The sequence below is a fragment of the Oncorhynchus nerka genome, linkage group LG15, assembly GCF_034236695.1.
Source record: "Oncorhynchus nerka isolate Pitt River linkage group LG15, Oner_Uvic_2.0, whole genome shotgun sequence".
Lineage (NCBI taxonomy): Eukaryota > Metazoa > Chordata > Actinopteri > Salmoniformes > Salmonidae > Oncorhynchus > Oncorhynchus nerka.
Genome location: NC_088410.1, coordinates 105,520,194 through 105,539,582, shown reverse-complemented (window position 1 = coordinate 105,539,582; position 19,389 = coordinate 105,520,194). Strand labels below are relative to the sequence as shown.

The following is a 19,389-nucleotide window of genomic DNA, read 5'->3' as shown; positions in this document are numbered from 1 at the left end:
ATCACTACCCTGTAATGTAGTCAGTACATTTCCCAATCTATTGATCACTACCTTGTAATGTAGTCAGTTCCTTTCCCCGTCTATTGATCACTACCCTGTAATGTAGTCAGTACCTTTCCCCATCTATTGATCACTACCCTGTAATGTAGTCAGTACCTTTACCCATCTATTGATCACTACCCTGTAATGTAGTCAGTACCTTTCCCCATCTATTGATCACTACCCTGTAATGTAGTCAGTACCTTTCCCCGTCTATTGATCACTACCCTGTAATGTAGTCAGTACCTTACCTTTCCCCGTCTATTGATCACTACCCTGTAATGTAGTCAGTACCTTTCCCCGTCTATTGATCACCACCCTGTAATGTAGTCAGTACCTTACCTTTCCCCGTCTATTGATCACCACCCTGTAATGTAGTCAGTACCTTACCGTTCCCCGTCTATTGATCACTACCCTGTAATGTAGTCAGTACCTTACCTTTCCCCATCTATTGATCACTACCCTGTAATGTAGTCAGTACCTTTCCCCGTCTATTGATCACTACCCTGTAATGTAGTCAGTACCTTTCCCCGTCTATTGATCACTACCCTGTAATGTAGTCAGTACCTTACCTTTCCCCGTCTATTGATCACTACCCTGTAATGTAGTCAGTACCTTACCTTTCCCCATCTATTGATCACTACCCTGTAATGTAGTCAGTACCTTTCCCCGTCTATTGATCACTACCCTGTAATGTAGTCAGTACCTTTCCCCGTCTATTGATCACTACCCTGTAATGTAGTCAGTACCTTACCTTTCCCCGTCTATTGATCACTACCCTGTAATGTAGTCAGTACCTTTCCCCGTCTATTGATCACTACCCTGTAATGTAGTCAGTACCTTTACCCATCTATTGATCACCACCCTGTAATGTAGTCAGTACCTTTCCCCATCTATTGATCAATACCCTGTAATGTAGTCAGTACCTTACCTTTCCCCGTCTATTGATCACTACCTGTAATGTAGTCAGTACCTTTCCCCGTCTATTGATCACTACCCTGTAATGTAATTCAGTTCTGATCCCCGTCTATTGATCACCACCCTGTAATGTAGTCAGTACCTTTCCCCGTCTATTGATCACTACCCTGTAATGTAGTCAGTATCTATTGATCACTACCCTGTAATGTAGTCAGTATCTATTGATCACTACCCTGTAATGTAGTCAGTACCTTTCCCCGTCTATTGATCACCACCCTGTAATGTAGTCAGTACCTTACCTTTCCCCGTCTATTGATCACCACCCTGTAATGTAGTCAGTACCTTACCGTTCCCCGTCTATTGATCACTACCCTGTAATGTAGTCAGTACCTTACCTTTCCCCATCTATTGATCACTACCCTGTAATGTAGTCAGTACCTTTCCCCGTCTATTGATCACTACCCTGTAATGTAGTCAGTACCTTACCTTTCCCCGTCTATTGATCACTACCCTGTAATGTAGTCAGTACCTTTCCCCGTCTATTGATCACTACCCTGTAATGTAGTCAGTACCTTTCCCCATCTATTGATCAATACCCTGTAATGTAGTCAGTACCTTACCTTTCCCCGTCTATTGATCAATACCCTGTAATGTAGTCAGTACATTACCTTTCCCCATCTATTGATCACTACCCTGTAATGTAGTCAGTACCTTACCTTTCCCCATCTATTGATCACCACCCTGTAATGTAGTCAGTACCTTTCCCCATCTATTGATCACTACCCTGTAATGTAGTCAGTACCTTTCCCCATCTATTGATCACTACCCTGTAACATTTAACATTTAAGTCATTTAGCAGACGCTCTTATCCAGAGCGACTTACAAATTGGTGCGTTCACCTTAAGACATCCAGTGGAACAGCCACTTTACAATAGTGCATCTAAATCTTTAAGGGGGGTGAGAAGGATTACTTTATCCTATCCTAGGTATTCCTGAAAGAGGTGGGGTTTCAGGTGTCTCCGGAAGGTGGTGATTGACTCCGCTGTCCTGGCGTCGTGAGGGAGTTTGTTCCACCATTGGGGGGCCAGAGCAGCAAACAGTTTTGACTGGGCTGCGCGGGAACTGTACTTCCTCAGTGGTAGGGAGGCGAGCAGGCCAGAGGTGGATGAACGCAGTGCCCTTGTTTGGGTGTAGGGCCTGATCAGAGCCTGGAGGTACTGAGGTGCCGTTCCCCTCACAGCACCGTAGGCAAGCACCATTTAACAAAAGGAAACTGAAGGACTAACAGTACAGTTAGATATCAATTTTTAAAAAATGTACCATAGAGGTACAAAATAAGTTAGAGGAAAAACAAAAAGAAATGGGGGAACTTATTCAAGAAAGAGCAAGTGTAATATATTATATAAATAAAGCGAAATGGATGGAATATGGGGGGGGAAATGCACCAAATTATTTTACAATCTTCAACATAGAAATGCTACCAAAAAAATGTTATTGAAACATGTTAAATGGAGTCACGCATGATACTCTTTTCAAAATATTGTTCAGTGTAAGTAAAGTACGTTAAGAATATGTTTTCATTTCAGTTTCCTCCATCTCCACTAACCGAAGCTAATTGTATGGATTTTTTCCCTATTAACCTCTTGGATTTAGGGGGCGCTATTTAAATTTTTGGATGAAAAACGTTCCCGTTTTAAACAAGATATTTTGTCACGAAAAGAAGCTCGACTATGCATATAATTGACAGCTTTGGAAAGAAGACACTGACGTTTCCAAAACTGCAAAGATATTGTCTGTGAGTGCCACAGAACTGATGTTACAGGCGAAACCCAGATAAAAATCCAACCAGGAAGTGCCGCATTTTTTGAAACCGCCTCATGCCAATGACTCCTTATATGGCTGTGAATGAGCTACGAATGAGCTTACGGTTTCCACGTTTTCCCCAAGGTGTCTACAGCATTGTGACGTGATAAACTTACAGAAATGCTTGTCTAGCGTTACATTTACATTTAAGTCATTTAGCAGACGCTCTTATCCAGAGCGACTTACAAATTGGTGCATTCACCTTATGACCTCCAGTGGAACAGTAGTGCATCTAAATCTTTTCAGGGGAGGGGGTGAGAGGGATTACTTTATCCTATCCTAGGTATTCCTTAAAGAGGTGGGGTTTCAGGTGTCTCCGGAAGGTGGTGATTGACTCCGCTGTCCTGGCGTCGTGAGGGAGTTTGTTCCACCATTGGGGGGCCAGAGCAGCGAACAGTTTTGACTGGGCTGAGCGGGAACTGTACTTCCTCAGTGGTAGGGAGGCGAGCAGGCCAGAGGTGGATGAACGCAGTGCCCTTGTTTGGGTGTAGGGCCTGATCAGAGCCTGGAGGTACTGAGGTGCCGTTCCCCTCACAGCTCCGTAGGCAAGCACCATGGTCTTGTAGCGGATGCGAGCTTCAACTGGAAGCCAGTGGAGGAAGCGGAGGAGCGGGGTGACGTGGAGAGAACTTGGGAAGGTTGAACACCAGACGGGCTGCGGCGTTCTGGATGAGTTGTAGGGTTTAATGGCACAGGCAGGGAGCCCAGCCAACAGCGAGTTGCAGTAATCCAGACGGGAGATGACAAGTGCCTGGATTAGGACCTGCGCCGCTTCCTGTGTGAGGCAGGGTCGTACTCTGCGGATGTTGTAGAGCATGAACCTACAGGAACGGGCCACCACCTTGATGTTAGTTGAGAACGACAGGGTGTTGTCCAGGATCACGCCAAGGTTCTTAGCGCTCTGGGAGGAGGACACAATGGAGTTGTCAACCGTGATGGCGAGATCATGGAACGGGCAGTCCTTCCCCGGGAGGAAGAGCAGCTCCGTCTTGCCGAGGTTCAGCTTGAGGTGGTGATCCGTCATCCACACGGATATGGTCTGCCAGACATGCAGAGATGCGATTCGCCACCTGGTCATCAGAAGGGGGAAAGGAGAAGATTAATTGTGTGTCGTCTGCATAGCAATGATAGGAGAGACCATGTGAGGTTATGACAGAGCCAAGTGACTTGGTGTATAGCGAGAATAGGAGAGGGCCTAGAACAGAGCCCTGGGGGACACCAGTGGTGAGAGCACGTGGTGTGGAGACGGATTCTCGCCACGCCACCTGGTAGGAGCGACCTGTCAGGTAGGACGCAATCCAAGCGTGGGCCGCGCCGGAGATGCCCAACTCGGAGAGGGTGGAGAGGAGGATCTGATGGTTCACAGTATCGAAGGCAGCCGATAGGTCTAGAAGGATGAGAGCAGAGGAGAGAGAGTTAGCTTTAGCAGTGCGGAGCGCTCCGTGATACAGAGAAGAGCAGTCTCAGTTGAATGACTAGTCTTGAAACCTGACTGATTTGGATCAAGAAGGTCATTCTGAGAGAGATAGCGGGAGAGCTGGCCAAGGACGGCACGTTCAAGAGTTTTGGAGAGAAAAGAAAGAAGGGATACTGGTCTGTAGTTGTTGACATCGGAGGGATCGAGTGTAGGTTTTTTCAGAAGGGGTGCAACTCTCGCTCTCTTGAAGACGGAAGGGACGTAGCCAGCGGTCAGGGATGAGTTGATGAGCGAGGTGAGGTAAGGGAGGAGGTCTCCGGAAATGGTCTGGAGAAGAGCGGAGGGGATAGGGTCAAGCGGGCAGGTTGTAGGGCGGCCGGCCGTCACAAGACGCGAGATTTCATCTGGAGAGAGAGGGGAGAAAGAGGTCAGAGCACAGGGTAGGGCAGTGTGAGCAGAACCAGCGGTGTCGTTTGACTTAGCAAACGAGGATCGGATGTCGTCGACCTTCTTTTCAAAATGGTTGACGAAGTCATCTGCAGAGAGGGAGGAGGAGGGGGAGGAGGATTCAGGAGGGAGGAGAAGGTTGCAAAGAGCTTCCTAGGGTTAGAGGCAGATGCTTGGAATTTAGAGTGGTAGAAAGTGGCTTTAGCAGCAGAGAGAGAAGAGGAAAATGTAGAGAGGAGGGAGTGAAAGGATGTCAGGTCCGCAGGGAGGCGAGTTTTCCTCCATTTCCGCTCGGCTGCCCGGAGCCCTGTTCTGTGAGCTCGCAATGAGTGGTATTGAGTGGTATAGGGTTGTAACGCATATTTTGAAAATCTGAGATGACAGTGTTGTTAACAAAAGGATAAGCTTGTGTTTGAATATATTTATTTCATTTCATTTGCGATTTTCATGAATAGGAAAGGTTTCTAGGGGTATTTATGTCCGTTGCGTTATGCTAATGCATTTGAGGCTATGATTACGCTCCCGGATACGGGTTTACCCGTCGCAAGAGGTTAATAACGTAAAATTAACATCTGTACAGAAAGACTCATGTGAAGGCCAAATTGCAGAGGAGGAACTTCTTGATGCAATTAAAGCCTTTATGGCTGGGAAAACTCCAGGGCTGGATGTCATACCAGTGGAAGTATACCAAACATGTATTTTTAGATATACTTAGTGGACGAATATTAGCATGTTTTAACCTGTTGACCCTACCCCCTACTTTTTCGAACATTGTTAAAAATCGCGCAACATTTCAGCGCCCTGCTACTCATGCCAGGAATATAGTATATGCATATGATTAGTATGTGTGGATAGAAAACACTCAGACGTTTCTAAAACTGGTTAAATCACGGCTGTGACTATAACAGAACGTGCGTTTCATCGAAAAGCGCAGGAAAATCTGATCACTGAAAATGGGAAAATATATCAATGCGCCACTTGAATGCATTGTTGAATAGAAACCACATTACCTGGAGCCGAGGTTGCAATACCTACAGCTTCCACACGATGTCAACAGTCTTGTCATTTGCCTAGGATTTGTTTCTTGGTCAAACGGACAAGAGACAGCCCATTTCTTCCAGTCTCCGACCGGATATTTTGGTTGAGATTTACCCGAACATTATTTCAAGACGTACAGCTATAGAATATACAGCGCCTCGTGATCAATTTGATCGATTATTAACGTTTACTAATACCTAAAGTTGCATTACAAAAGTATTTCGAAGTGTTTTGTGAAAGTTTATCGTCGACTTTTTTAATTTAAAAAAATGACGTTGCGTTATAAAACGCAGTTTTTTTCCTTGATCACACAGTCTTCATAGATCGATATCTAGGCTATATATGGACCGATTTAATCGGGAAAAAAAGACCCAATAGTGATGTTTATGGGACATCTAGGAGTGCCAACAAAGAAGATTGTCAAAGGTAATGAATGTTTTATATTTTATTTGTGCGTTTTGTGTAGCGCCGACTATGCTAATTATTTTGTTTACGTCCCCTGCGGGTCTTTTGGGGTGTTGCATGCTATCAGATAATAGCTTCTCATGCTTTCGCCGAAAAGCATTTTAAAAATCTGACTTGTTGGCTGGATTCACAACGAGTATAGCTTTAATTCAGTACCCTGCATGTGTGTTTTAATGAACGTTTGAGTTTTAACGAGTGCTATTAGCATTTAGCGTAGGGCATTTGCATTTCCAGATGTCTAGATGGGACGCCTGCGTGTCGGGGGGACGCAAGAGGTTAAGCACTCCTATATAACCAGATTATAGGATACGCAACAAGAAGGTTGGATTTCATTATTACTGAAACAGGATCCAAGTGATTGATGTGTGTGTGTGTGTGTGTGTGTGTATATATATATATATATGTATATATATATATAAATAAATAAATAAATCTCCGATGCCGACCGATTAATCGTAATGGCCGATTAATTAGGGCAGAGTTCAAGTTTTCATAACTATCGGAAATCTGTATTTTTGGGCCCCGATTAAAAAAAAATGTATACCTTTATTTAACTAGGCAAGTCAGTTAAGAACACATTCTTATTTTCAATGACGGCCTAGGAACGGTAGGTTAACTGCCTTGTTCAGGGGCAGAACGACAGATTTTCACCTTGTCGGCTCGGGGGATCCAATCTTGCAACCTTACAGTTAACTAGTCCAACGCAATAACGACCTGCCTCTCTCTCGTTGCACTCCACAAGGAGACTGCCTGTTACGAGAATGCAGTAAGCCAAGGTAAGTTGCTAGCTAGCATTAAACTTATATTTAAAAAAAAAAAATCAATCATAATCACTAGTTAACTACACATGGTTGATGATATTACTAGATATTATCTAGAGTGTCCTGCGTTGCATATAATCTGATTGAGCATACAAGTATCTGACTGAGCGGTGGTAGGCAGAAGCAGGCGCGTAAACATGAATTCAAACAGCACTTTCGTGCGTTTTGCCAGCAGCTCTTCGTTGTGCGTCAAGCATTGTGCTGTTTATGACTTCAAGCCTATCAACTCCCGAGATGAGGCTGGTGTAACCGAAGTGAAATGGCTAGCTAGTTAGCGCACGCTAATAGTGTTTCAAACATCACTCGCTCTGAGCCTTCTAGTAGTTGTTCCCCTTGCTCTGCATGGGTAACACTGCTTCGATGGTGGCTGTTGTCGTTGTGTTGCTGTAATGTAGTCAGTACCTTTCCCCATCTATTGATCACTACCCTGTAATGTAGTCAGTACCTTTCCCCGTCTATTGATCACTACCCTGTAATGTAGTCAGTACCTTTCCCCATCTATTGATCACTACCCTGTAATGTAGTCAGTACCTTTCCCAGTCTATTGATCACTACCCTGTAATGTAGTCAGTACCTTACCTTTCCCCATCTATTGATCACTACCCTGTAATGTAGTCAGTGCATTTCCCCATCTATTGATCACTACCCTGTAATGTAGTCAGTACCTTACCTTTCCCCATCTATTGATCACTACCCTGTAATGTAGTCAGTACCTTTCCCAGTCTATTGATCACCACCCTGTAATGTAGTCAGTACCTTTCCCAGTCTATTGATCACCACCCTGTAATGTAGTCAGTACCTTTCCCAGTCTATTGATCACTACCCTGTAATGTAGTCAGTACCTTTCCCCGTCTATTGATCACCACCCTGTAATGTAGTCAGTACCTTTCCCCGTCTATTGATCACCACCCTGTAATGTAGTCAGTACCTTACCTTTCCCCATCTATTGATCACTACCCTGTAATGTAGTCAGTGCCTTTCCCCGTCTATTGATCACTACCCTGTAATGTAGTCAGTACCTTACCTTTCCCCATCTATTGATCACTACCTGTAATGTAGTCAGTACCTTTCCCCGTCTATTGATCACTACCCTGTAATGTAATTCAGTTCTGATCCCCGTCTATTGATCACCACCCTGTAATGTAGTCAGTACCTTTCCCCGTCTATTGATCACTACCCTGTAATGTAGTCAGTATCTATTGATCACTACCCTGTAATGTAGTCAGTATCTATTGATAACCACCCTGTAATGTAGTCAGTACCTTTCACCGTCTATTGATCACTACCCTGTAATGTAGTCAGTACCTTTCCCCATCTATTGATCACCACCCTGTAATGTAGTCAGTATCTATTGATCACTACCCTGTAATGTAGTCAGTACCTTTCCCCATCTATTGATCACTACCCTCTAATGTAGTCAGTCCTTTCCCCGTCTATTGATCACCACCCTGTAATGTAGTCAGTATCTATTGATCACTACCCTGTAATGTAGTCAGTACCTTTCCCCATCTATTGATCACCACCCTGTAATGTAGTCAGTATCTATTGATCACTACCCTGTAATGTAGTCAGTACCTTTCCCCATCTATTGATCACCACCCTGTAATGTAGTCAGTATCTATTGATCACCACCCTGTAATGTAGTCAGTACCTTACCTTTCCCCGTCTATTGATCACTACCCTGTAACGTAGTCAGTACCTTTCCCCGTCTATTGATCACTACCCTGTAATGTAGTCAGTACCTTTCCCCGTCTATTGATCACTACCCTGTAATGTAGTCAGTACCTTACCTTTCACCGTCTATTGATCACTACCCTGTAATGTAGTCAGTACCTTTCACTGTCTATTGATCACTACCCTGTAATGTAGTCAGTACCTTACCTTTCCCCATCTATTGATCACTACCCTGTAATGTAGTCAGTACCTTACCTTTCACCGTCTATTGATCACTACCCTGTAATGTAGTCAGTACCTTACCTTTCACTGTCTATTGATCACTACCCTGTAATGTAGTCAGTACCTTACCTTTCCCCGTCTATTGATCACTACCCTGTAATGTAGTCAGTACCTTTCCCCGTCTATTGATCACTACCCTGTAATGTAGTCAGTACCTTACCTTTCCCCATCTATTGATCACTACCCTGTAATGTAGTCAGTACCTTTCCCCGTCTATTGATCACTACCCTGTAATGTAGTCAGTACCTTACCTTTCCCCATCTATTGATCACTACCCTGTAATGTAGTCAGTACCTTTCCCCGTCTATTGATCACTACCCTGTAATGTAGTCAGTACCTTTCCCTGTCTATTGATCACTACCCTGTAATGTAGTCAGTACCTTACCTTTCACCGTCTATTGATCACTACCCTGTAATGTAGTCAGTACCTTTCACTGTCTATTGATCACTACCCTGTAATGTAGTCAGTACCTTACCTTTCCCCATCTATTGATCACTACCCTGTAATGTAGTCAGTACCTTACCTTTCACCGTCTATTGATCACTACCCTGTAATGTAGTCAGTACCTTACCCCTTCTATTGATCACTACCCTGTAATGTAGTCAGTACCTTTCCCCGTCTATTGATCACTACCCTGTAATGTAGTCAGTACCTTACCTTTCCCCATCTATTGATCACTACCCTGTAATGTAGTCAGTACCTTTCCCCGTCTATTGATCACTACCCTGTAATGTAGTCAGTACCTTACCTTTCCCCATCTATTGATCACTACCCTGTAATGTAGTCAGTACCTTTCCCCGTCTATTGATCACTACCCTGTAATGTAGTCAGTACCTTTCCCCGTCTATTGATCACTACCCTGTAATGTAGTCAGTACCTTACCTTTCCCCATCTATTGATCACTACCCTGTAATGTAGTCAGTACCTTTCCCCATCTATTGATCACTACCCTGTAATGTAGTCAGTACCTTTCCCCGTCTATGGATCACTACCCTGTAATGTAGTCAGTACCTTTCCCCGTCTATTGATCACTACCCTGTAATGTAGTCAGTACCTTACCTTTCCCCGTCTATTGATCACTACCCTGTAATGTAGTCAGTATCTATTGATCACTACCCTGTAATGTAGTCAGTACCTTACCTTTCCCCGTCTATTGATCACTACCCTGTAATGTAGTCAGTACCTTACCTTTCCCCGTCTATTGATCACTACCCTGTAATGTAGTCAGTACCTTTCCCCATCTATTGATCACTACCCTGTAATGTAGTCAGTACCTTTCCCCATCTATTGATCACTACCCTGTAATGTAGTCAGTTCCTTTCCCCATCTATTGATCACTACCCTGTAATGTAGTCAGTACCTTACCTTTCCCCATCTATTGATCACTACCCTGTAATGTAGTCAGTAACTTACCTTTCCCCATCTATTGATCACCACCCTGTAATGTAGTCAGTACCTTACCTTTCCCCCTCCCGCGGCCCTTGCCTCGTCCCCGCCCGGCATTCGGACAGTTCTTGATCCAGTGGCCGGTACGTCCGCATCCAAAACACTCATTACTACTCATCTCCACTAGTTCCTACAACCTGGGGAGAGAGACAGACACATACAGTCAGCCCTAATACAGCCTAGGGCTGTCCCCAGCCTAGGGCTGTCCCCGATTTAAAGTCATCTGTTCTTCGACCAATTGATTTCTCTAAATATTTCAACATGTAATTTTTTCATATATAGACACACCCGGTGTTTGAATAAAATCAACTATGTGCATTGAGCTGGTCTGATGCTTTAAGCTTAAGGTTTGATGCATCAAGAGGGTGCCGGAGATCTAGATAAGGAGAAGAGAAAACCCTTAACCTGACCCAACCATTCTCCTCCCGCCCCTGCTGGCTTTCGCTGATTCTGCCATTACTCTAGGGGTCGTCAACCTTTCTCATGTGGAATGACAATTTATCGTACCATTTCTACCGATCTGCCTGCCAGTTATGGTTTCCATATGCAAATGTTCATGTGGTTAATCAAAATTCTATCCAAATCCAAATGAAAACAAACAAACCTGGGAATATTGAAGACTCATGTTTTAAGGACCCACCAGCTTTCATGTTCTCATGTTCTGAGCAAGGAACTGAAACATTAGCTTTTTTACATGGCACATATTGCACTTTTACTTTCTTCTCCATCACTGTGTTATTGCATTATTTAAACCAAATTGAAAATGTTTCATTTTTTTTTACTAAATTGATTTTATTTCTGCATTATTTTAAGTTAAAATAAGTGTTAATTTAGTATTGTTGTAATTGTCATTATTACAAAAATATATATGGAAAAAAAAAACGGAAAAAAAAACAATCTGCCGATTAATCGGTATTGGCTTTTTTTTGGTCCTCCAATAACTGTTGTCGGTGTTGAAAAATCATAATCGGTCGACCTCTACTTTGGAGATAAAATAGCTGTGCAGCAACGCTCCCCATCTAACCTGACAGAGCTTGAGAGGATCTGCAGAGAAGAATGGGAGACACTCCCCAAATACAGGTGTGCCAAGCTTGTAGCGTCATACCCAAGATGACTCTAGGCTGTTATCGCTGCCAAAGGTGCTTCAACAAAGTCCCGAGTAAAGGGTCTGAATACTTATGTAAATGTAATATTTCCGTTTTTATTTTGAAGAAATTAGCAAACATGTCTAAAAACATGTTTTTGCTTTGTCATTATGGAGTATTGTGTGTAGATTAGACATTTTTTAAATAAGGCTGTATGTAACTAAACAAAATGTGGAAGAATTCAAGGAGTCTGAATACTTTCCAAATGCACTGTAAATCCCCAATCATACTAGGCCAGTGATTCTCAACTTGGGGGTCGTGGGAATATATAAAAAATTATTATATTATTTTGAAAGGTAACAGCTGCACCTAAACTTATATTTTGCAAGGACACCGTTGCACCGCTAACTGTTGCTGACTTTACACGTGCAGAGCGTCCGCAGTGATGTTTCAGTTTCAGAGGGTTGGCACATACTCACTGACCAATACAATAACATTCTCACAGTTTTTAAAAGGTGCAGCTTCCTCTTTATCTACTGCTGCTTCCAATGTCAACAAGGCAGACAACCCGGTCCCTGTCAAGAAGAGAAAATACCACCCCGACTTCATCAAATATGGTTCTACATATATAGAAGACAGGCAGGGTGAGTGTAGACCGCTGTGCATCCTATGGAATGAGCTGTTAGCCAATGAGAGCATGAAACCCTCCAAAAGGAAGAGGCATCTGGACACCAAGCATCCAAGCCACAAAGATAAGACAGTTGACTTTAAAATAAAATGTCAATATCTACAGGCCGTACAAGATTGATAGAATAACGACTGCACGGTACGAGGCACTTTGCGCATCATACCTTGTGGCCCAGCGCATTGTTAAGTGCAAAAAAGCCCAACACCAGCTCAGAGGATCTCATACTCCCTGCTGCGATTGATATGTGCACTGAAATCTTGGGAGAGTCAGCCACCAACAAACTTAAAAACCATCATACCCTTATCCCCATGAGGAGGACAATCCAGGACATGTCGGAGGACAACGCGCCAGACATCAGAGCGCATCACTGCAAATGGACATTATGCACTGCAGCTTGATGAATCCACAGATGGTGTTGGGTCGCTTTTATGAGCTTCAAGCAGAGATTACCACGTTTGTTTCGGAAAACAACTCTGACTGAACATTTCGATTGTGAGGAATGGCTCACGCCTACCTGGCAGTTATTTTTAAATCATCTGAATTTTCAACACTGATACCGATTATTGGAGGACCAAAGAAGCTGATACCGATTATTGGAGGACCAAAGAAGCTGATACCGATTATTGGAGGACCAAAGAAGCTGATACCGATTATTGGAGGACCAAAGAAGCTGATACCGATTATTGGAGGACCAAAGAAGCTGATACCGATTATTGGAGGACCAAAGAAGCTGATACCGATTATTGGAGGACCAAAGAAGCTGATACCGATTATTGGAGGACCAAAGAAGCTGATACCGATTATTGGAGGACCAAAGAAGCTGATACCGATTATTGGAGGACCAAAGAAGCTGATACCGATTATTGGAGGACCAAAGAAGCTGATACCGATTATTGGAGGACCAAAGAAGCTGATACCGATTATTGGAGGACCAAAGAAGCTGATACCGATTATTGGAGGACCAAAGAAGCTGATACCGATTATTGGAGGACCAAAGAAGCTGATACCGATTATTGGAGGACCAAAGAAGCTGATACCGATTATTGGAGGACCAAAGAAGCTGATACCGATTATTGGAGGACCAAAGAAGCTGATACCGATTATTGGAGGACCAAAGAAGCTGATACCGATTATTGGAGGACCAAAGAAGCTGATACCGATTATTGGAGGACCAAAGAAGCTGATACCGATTATTGGAGGACCAAAGAAGCCGATACCGATTAAAATCGGCCAATTTATTTTATTTTATTTGTAATAATGACAATTACAACAACACTGAATGAACACTTATTTTAACTTAATATAATACATCAATAAAATCAATTTAGCCTCAAATAAATAATGAAACATGTTCAATTTGGTTTAAATAATGCAAAAACAAAGTGTTGGAGAAGAAAGTAAAAGTGCAATATGTGCCATGTAAGAAAGCTAACGTTTCAGTTCCTTGCTCAGAACATGAGAACATATGAAAGCTGGTTGTTCCTTTTAACATGAGTCTTCAATATTCCCAGGTAAGAAGTTTTAGGTTGTAGTTATTATAGGAATTATAGGACTATTTCCCTCTATACCATTTGTATTTCATTAACCTTTGACTATTGTCTTAACCTTTGACTAATGTTCTTATAGGCACTTTAGTATTGCCAGTGTAACAGTATAGGTTCCGTCCCTCTAGTTAGCACGCGCTAACTAGCTAGCCATTTCACATCGGTTACACCAGCCTCATCTCAAGAGTTGATATGCTTGAAGTCATAAACAGCTCAATGCTTGACGCACAACGAAGAGCTGCTGGCAAAACGCACAAAAGTGCTGTTTGAATGAATGTTTACGCGCCTGCTTCTGCCTACCACCGCTCAGTCATATACTTAGATACTTGTATGCTCAGTCAGATTATATGCAACAAAGGACACTCTAGATAATATCTAGTAATATCATCAACCATGTGTAGTTAACTAGTGATTATGATTGGGGCGGCAGGGTAGCCTAGTGGTTAGAGCTAACCGGAAGGTTGCAAGTTCAAACCCCCGAGCTGACAAGGTACAAATCTGTCGTTCTGCCCCTGAACAGGCAGTTAACCCACTGTTCCTAGGCCGTCATTGAAAATAAGAATGTGTTCTTAACTGACTTGCCTAGTTAAATAAAGGTATATAATAATAAAAATATTTTAAAAAAAAATTTAAATAAAGATTACCGATTGTTATGAAAACTTGAAATTGGCCCTAATCAATCGCCCATTCCGATTAATCGGTCGACCTCTAATCTGAATTCACTCAATGTGCCAAAGAAAGGGACCGGGGCACAATCGATTTGAACAGATGGACAAAGTGGATTCCTTCAAGATGAAGCTTACCGTTTGGGAAAATCATGTTTCTAACAGGAGGATTGACCAGTTTCCCAAAGCTGAGTCGAGATTGATCAACAAAGTGCATGGCGACACACTGAAAAAACCTGTTAACCTCTACAGGATCGGTGGGTCCAACGCATTACCAGGGGCAAACTACCTACCTTCCATGACACCTACAGCACCTGATGTCACAGGAAGGACAAAAAGATCAAGGACCACAACCACCAGAGCCACTGCCTGTTCACACCTCTATCAATCATCCAGAAGGCGAGGTCAGTACAGGTGCATTAAAGCTGGGACCGAGAGACTGAAAAACAGCTATCTATCTCAAGGCCAGTTTCAGAGGGCCTGCTAAACAGCCATCACTAACTACACTAACTCAGAGAGGTGCTGCCTACATTGAGACCCAATCACTGGCCACTTGAATAAATTGATCACTCGTCACTTTATACAATGCAACTCTAAATAATGCCACTTTAATCATGTTTACAGATCTCACATTACTCATACCACATGTATATAGTTATTTTATCTATTGCACCTTGCCTATGCCGCTCAGCCATCACTCATCCATATACTTATATGGACATATTCTCATTCACCCTTTTAGATGTGTGTATTAGGTTGTTGTTTTTGTTGTTAGATTCCTTTATCCATATTACTGCACTATCGGAACTAGAAGCATAAGCATTTAGCTACACTCACATTAACATCTGCTAACTGTGTATGTGACAAATAAAATTTGATTTGAAGTGAAGCGTGCCCAAGAAGACTGCAATATGACATTACAAAATGGAATCAATAGTCCATAATATTGGGTCTCGACTCAATTGTCATTGTCAATTTTGGGTCCCCAGGCAAAATCAGTTGAGAACCACTGTACTAGGCGATGTCATACTCCATCAACATTGCCTCCATACCTGTTAAAAAGGAAGGTAAATATTTAGGAATTGTTATCACTAAAAACATTTCAGATAGAGGACCTTTAAACATCAAATCATAGGATTAATTCCATGAGAGTTTCATTGATATCTCAATTATGGGTTGTATTCTTTGTCCAAAACAAAGAAGCATTTACCCAAATCAGTCCCTCTTTCTTTCTTCTATTAACATTAAAAAAAATTCAATTCTGTTATTTAGATTTGTTTGGAGGAATAAAACGCATTATATTCGGAAATCACAATTAGTGAAAGACTATGATCGTGGAGGTTAACAGGCTATTGATTTTGATTCGTTAGTGGGAGCTTTTAGAATGATGGTTGAAATGATGTCTGTCTAATCCTACCTCTATGTGGAAGCATATCCCTAACAGTCTGTTCAATAAACTTGGTGGACTTAAATTCAGAATTAAATTTGATTTTGACCCTCTAAAATTACCTGTGAAATTGTGTCACCAGCAAATGTTATTTTTCTGGAAGATTATATTCAAGCACAATCTCTCCCCCCCCCCCCCCCACACACACATAAGGCATTGATTAGGAATAATATAGTTTTAAAATTAATAGGAAATCCATTTTCAAAGGCCTTTGGTTTGACAAGAGTATTTATTTTATACGTGATTTGGTAGACATCACTGGGGAGTTTTTGCCATTTGATGAGTTAATTGGTAAATTTCAGGTTAATACTACTCAGAGAGAATATATCAAATCAAATCAAATTTATTTGTCACATACACATGGTTAGCAGATGTTAATGCGAGTGTAGCGAAATGCTTGTGCTTCTAGTTCCGACAATGCAGTAATAACCAACGAGTAATCTAACCTAACAATTACAAAACTACTACCTTATACACACACAAGTGTAAAGGGATAAAGAATATGTACATAAAGATATATGAATGAGTGATGGTGCAGAACGGCATAGGCAAGATACAGTAGATGGTATCGAGTACAGTATATACATATGAGATGAGTAATGTAGGGTATGTAAACAAAGTGGCATAGTTTAAAGTGGCTAGTGATACATGTATTACATAAAGATGCAGTAGATGATAGAGTACAGTATATACATATACATATGAGATTAATAATGTAGGGTATGTAAACATTATATTAGGTAGCATTGTTTAAAGTGGCTAGTGATATATTTTCCATAAATTTCCATCAAAAGTTAGTGATGGCTGTTTAGCAGGCCCTCTGAAACTGGCCTTGAGATAGAAGCTGTTTTTCAGTCTCTCGGTTCCAGCTTTGATGCACCTGTACTGACCTCGCCTTCTGGATGATAGCGGGGTGAACAGGCAGTGGCTCGGTTGGTTGTTGTCCTTGATGATCTTTATGGCCTTCCTGTGGCATCGGGTGGTGTAGGTGTCCTGGAGGGCAGGTAGTTTGCCCCCGGTGATGCGTTGTGCAGACCTCACTACCCTCTGGAGAGCCTTACGGTTGTGGGCGGAGCAGTTGCCGTACCAGGCGGTGATACAGCCCGACAGGATGCTCTCGATTGTGCATCTGTAGAAGTTTGTGAGTGCTTTTGGTGACAAGCCAAATTTCTTCAGCCTCCTGAGGTTGAAGAGGCGCAGCTGCGCCTTCTTCACGATGCTGTCTGTGTGGATGGACCAATTCAGTTTGTCTGTGATGTGTACGCCGAGGAACTTAAAACTTACTACCCTCTCCACTACTGTTCCATCGATGTGGATAGGGGGGTGTTCCCTCTGCTGTTTCCTGAAGTCCACAATCATCTCCTTAGTTTTGTTGACATTGAGTGTGAGGTTATTTTCCTGACACCACACTCCGAGGGCCCTCACCTCCTCCCTGTAGGCCGTCTCGTCGTTGTTGGTAATCAAGCCTACCACTGTTGTGTCGTCCGCAAACTTGATGATTGAGTTGGAGGCGTGCGTGGCCACGCAGTCGTGGGTGAACAGGGAGTACAGGAGAGGGCTCAGAACGCACCCTTGTGGGGCCCCAGTGTTGAGGATCAGCGGGGTGGAGATGTTGTTACCTACCCTCACCACCTATGAAGGTTTGCAAAGCAATTCCACTTCCTTTACATGGACTTATTAAGAATACTTTGTTATATTATGTTGTTTCCACTTTTCCTAGTTTACAAATGAATTACTTTAATCTTTTGGATAAAAAAAAGCAACAATAAGTGGATACGATTGGCAGTTAATGAAGTCATTTTTGGTGATTATAATGAAATATAATGCTATGGAAGGGACCAACCCATGCTATGGTCAAAAGAGACTACCTTTTACTTTTAAATATTTTCTACCATCTACCCTGTTAATGATTTCTTGCACAAAAGATTCAATTTTGACAAAATGCCTTGTGTTTTTGTTCCTCTGATTCAGAATCTATAGAGCTTTTTTTGTTTTGTTCATGCCGCCAGTGTAGTATAAACTATGGATTGAAATTCATGAATGGCTGTGTATGAAATCTCCAGAATTACCTATGTTTATCTTTGATGATGTTAAATGGGATTATGCTTATCCTTAACATTATTATTATCTTGGCCAAATATTTTATTCACAAATGTAAATGGGGTGGAAAAATTCCTTATTTTGTCGGTGTTTTTTTTCATTGAACTGTTACAATTTTATAAATCCCTCAAACTTGTGAAACTTAAAAAAAATTATAAGTCATGAATGCATGTTAATGTCTCATTGCCTTGTTACATATTAATGATGTCCTGAATTATTATTTTTTGGGGGCGGGGGGTTGTGTTATATTATTTCATTGTTTTCACAGGAATGTCCCTGTATTGTTGTTATTGTTGCGACATTGGCTAGCTCCGCTCATTCCCAGAACACGTCATCGGTCATCTCACGCCGAACTACGCATGTGTAAAGTGTCAAATCAAAGGCACTCTTATATAAAGTTGTTTTTGCCTCAAATGAAAACGTGTCAGTTTGTCACTTTCACGCGGTTGTAGTCTTAACATGTTCAACTACATAAGACATTGGCTCGAATCTAGGTTGTGCCTTTATATTTGGGGAAATTTTGAGAAGTGAACAATTCTTCCTTAGTTAAGACTTCACAAATCCCGGCCTGCTTGGCAAGCGTTGCCGTAAGTCTCGCGATGTTACATGGTGTTTAGAAACTGTCTTTGATACCACTGCATCTATCTACGCTAGCTAACTAGGTAAACAACACCAAAACAAAGACGATATGCGTTTTATAAAATAATTTCAAATTGTGAGTTCAATATATTTGCTGATTTCTTTCGAGACAAAGTCTGGATCTGGAAAAATAAATAATTAAACTCTGCACCTTTCCCGCGCGCAGTAGACCAAAGTGCGTTGTTAGAAAATGTATTGAACGTTAGCTAGCTAGCCAAGGAACCACAACAGCTCGCCTTGCATTCATTAACATTTCGGTCGTACTTTAGACACACTGCGAATCTTTACGACACATGTGAAGTATTTAAACATATCTTCCACGGGTTATATTTTTGTCCTTTATTACAGCCACTCACCTCAGACGGCGCCTGGTTGTTGTCGGTCTGTCCTCTGCGCCACACGCGGTTTGCACACGGTCCGCTACTTCGGTCCTGTCCTTCTCCCCTCCACATGGGCGCTGCTTTTGCACACGGCTCTGCTCTGGTTTTCAAACAGACCGTTACATTAAGTCGGCTCCCCATACTAGGCCTTTGTGTTTATACTGCATGTATCTGTTGGAAGGAGCCTTGTTAAACCGTCACGCCATGTACAGTAAAAAAGAAAAGAGAACCGAAGAAAAGGGATGAATCACAATCCATGGAGTGAGGAGAAAATGAGAGGTGCTCTGAAAGAGTAGAGTCAGGACATGTACCCAGACTCCAGGAGCTGGCATACGTCTGGTAAAAATAGCTTTCTCCCTGCAATTAGGGTTAAGTGCCTTGCTCAAGGGCCCCCAACACACACGCTTTTACTCTCTGTTTATTATCTATG

General features: G+C 42.4%; 1 protein-coding gene across 2 annotated transcripts in view; it reads right to left on the bottom strand.

Moving 5' to 3' along the window:
• cnbpb (CCHC-type zinc finger, nucleic acid binding protein b) overlaps positions 1–19,046 on the bottom strand; it is a 47,623-nt gene extending 28,577 nt beyond the window's left edge. The window contains exons 1-2 of one of the 2 annotated variants that reach the window (XM_065002126.1): positions 18,936–19,042; positions 10,427–10,548 (exon numbers count right to left, since the gene is read on the bottom strand). In XM_065002126.1, coding sequence (XP_064858198.1) covers positions 10,427–10,529 — 103 coding nt within the window. In that variant the 5' untranslated portion in view covers positions 10,530–10,548; positions 18,936–19,042. Of the gene's footprint in view, positions 1–10,426; positions 10,549–18,935 lie in introns of both variants that reach the window. The other variant, XM_065002127.1, reaches the window with a different exon arrangement.
• Positions 19,047–19,389: the final 343 nt, after the last annotated feature.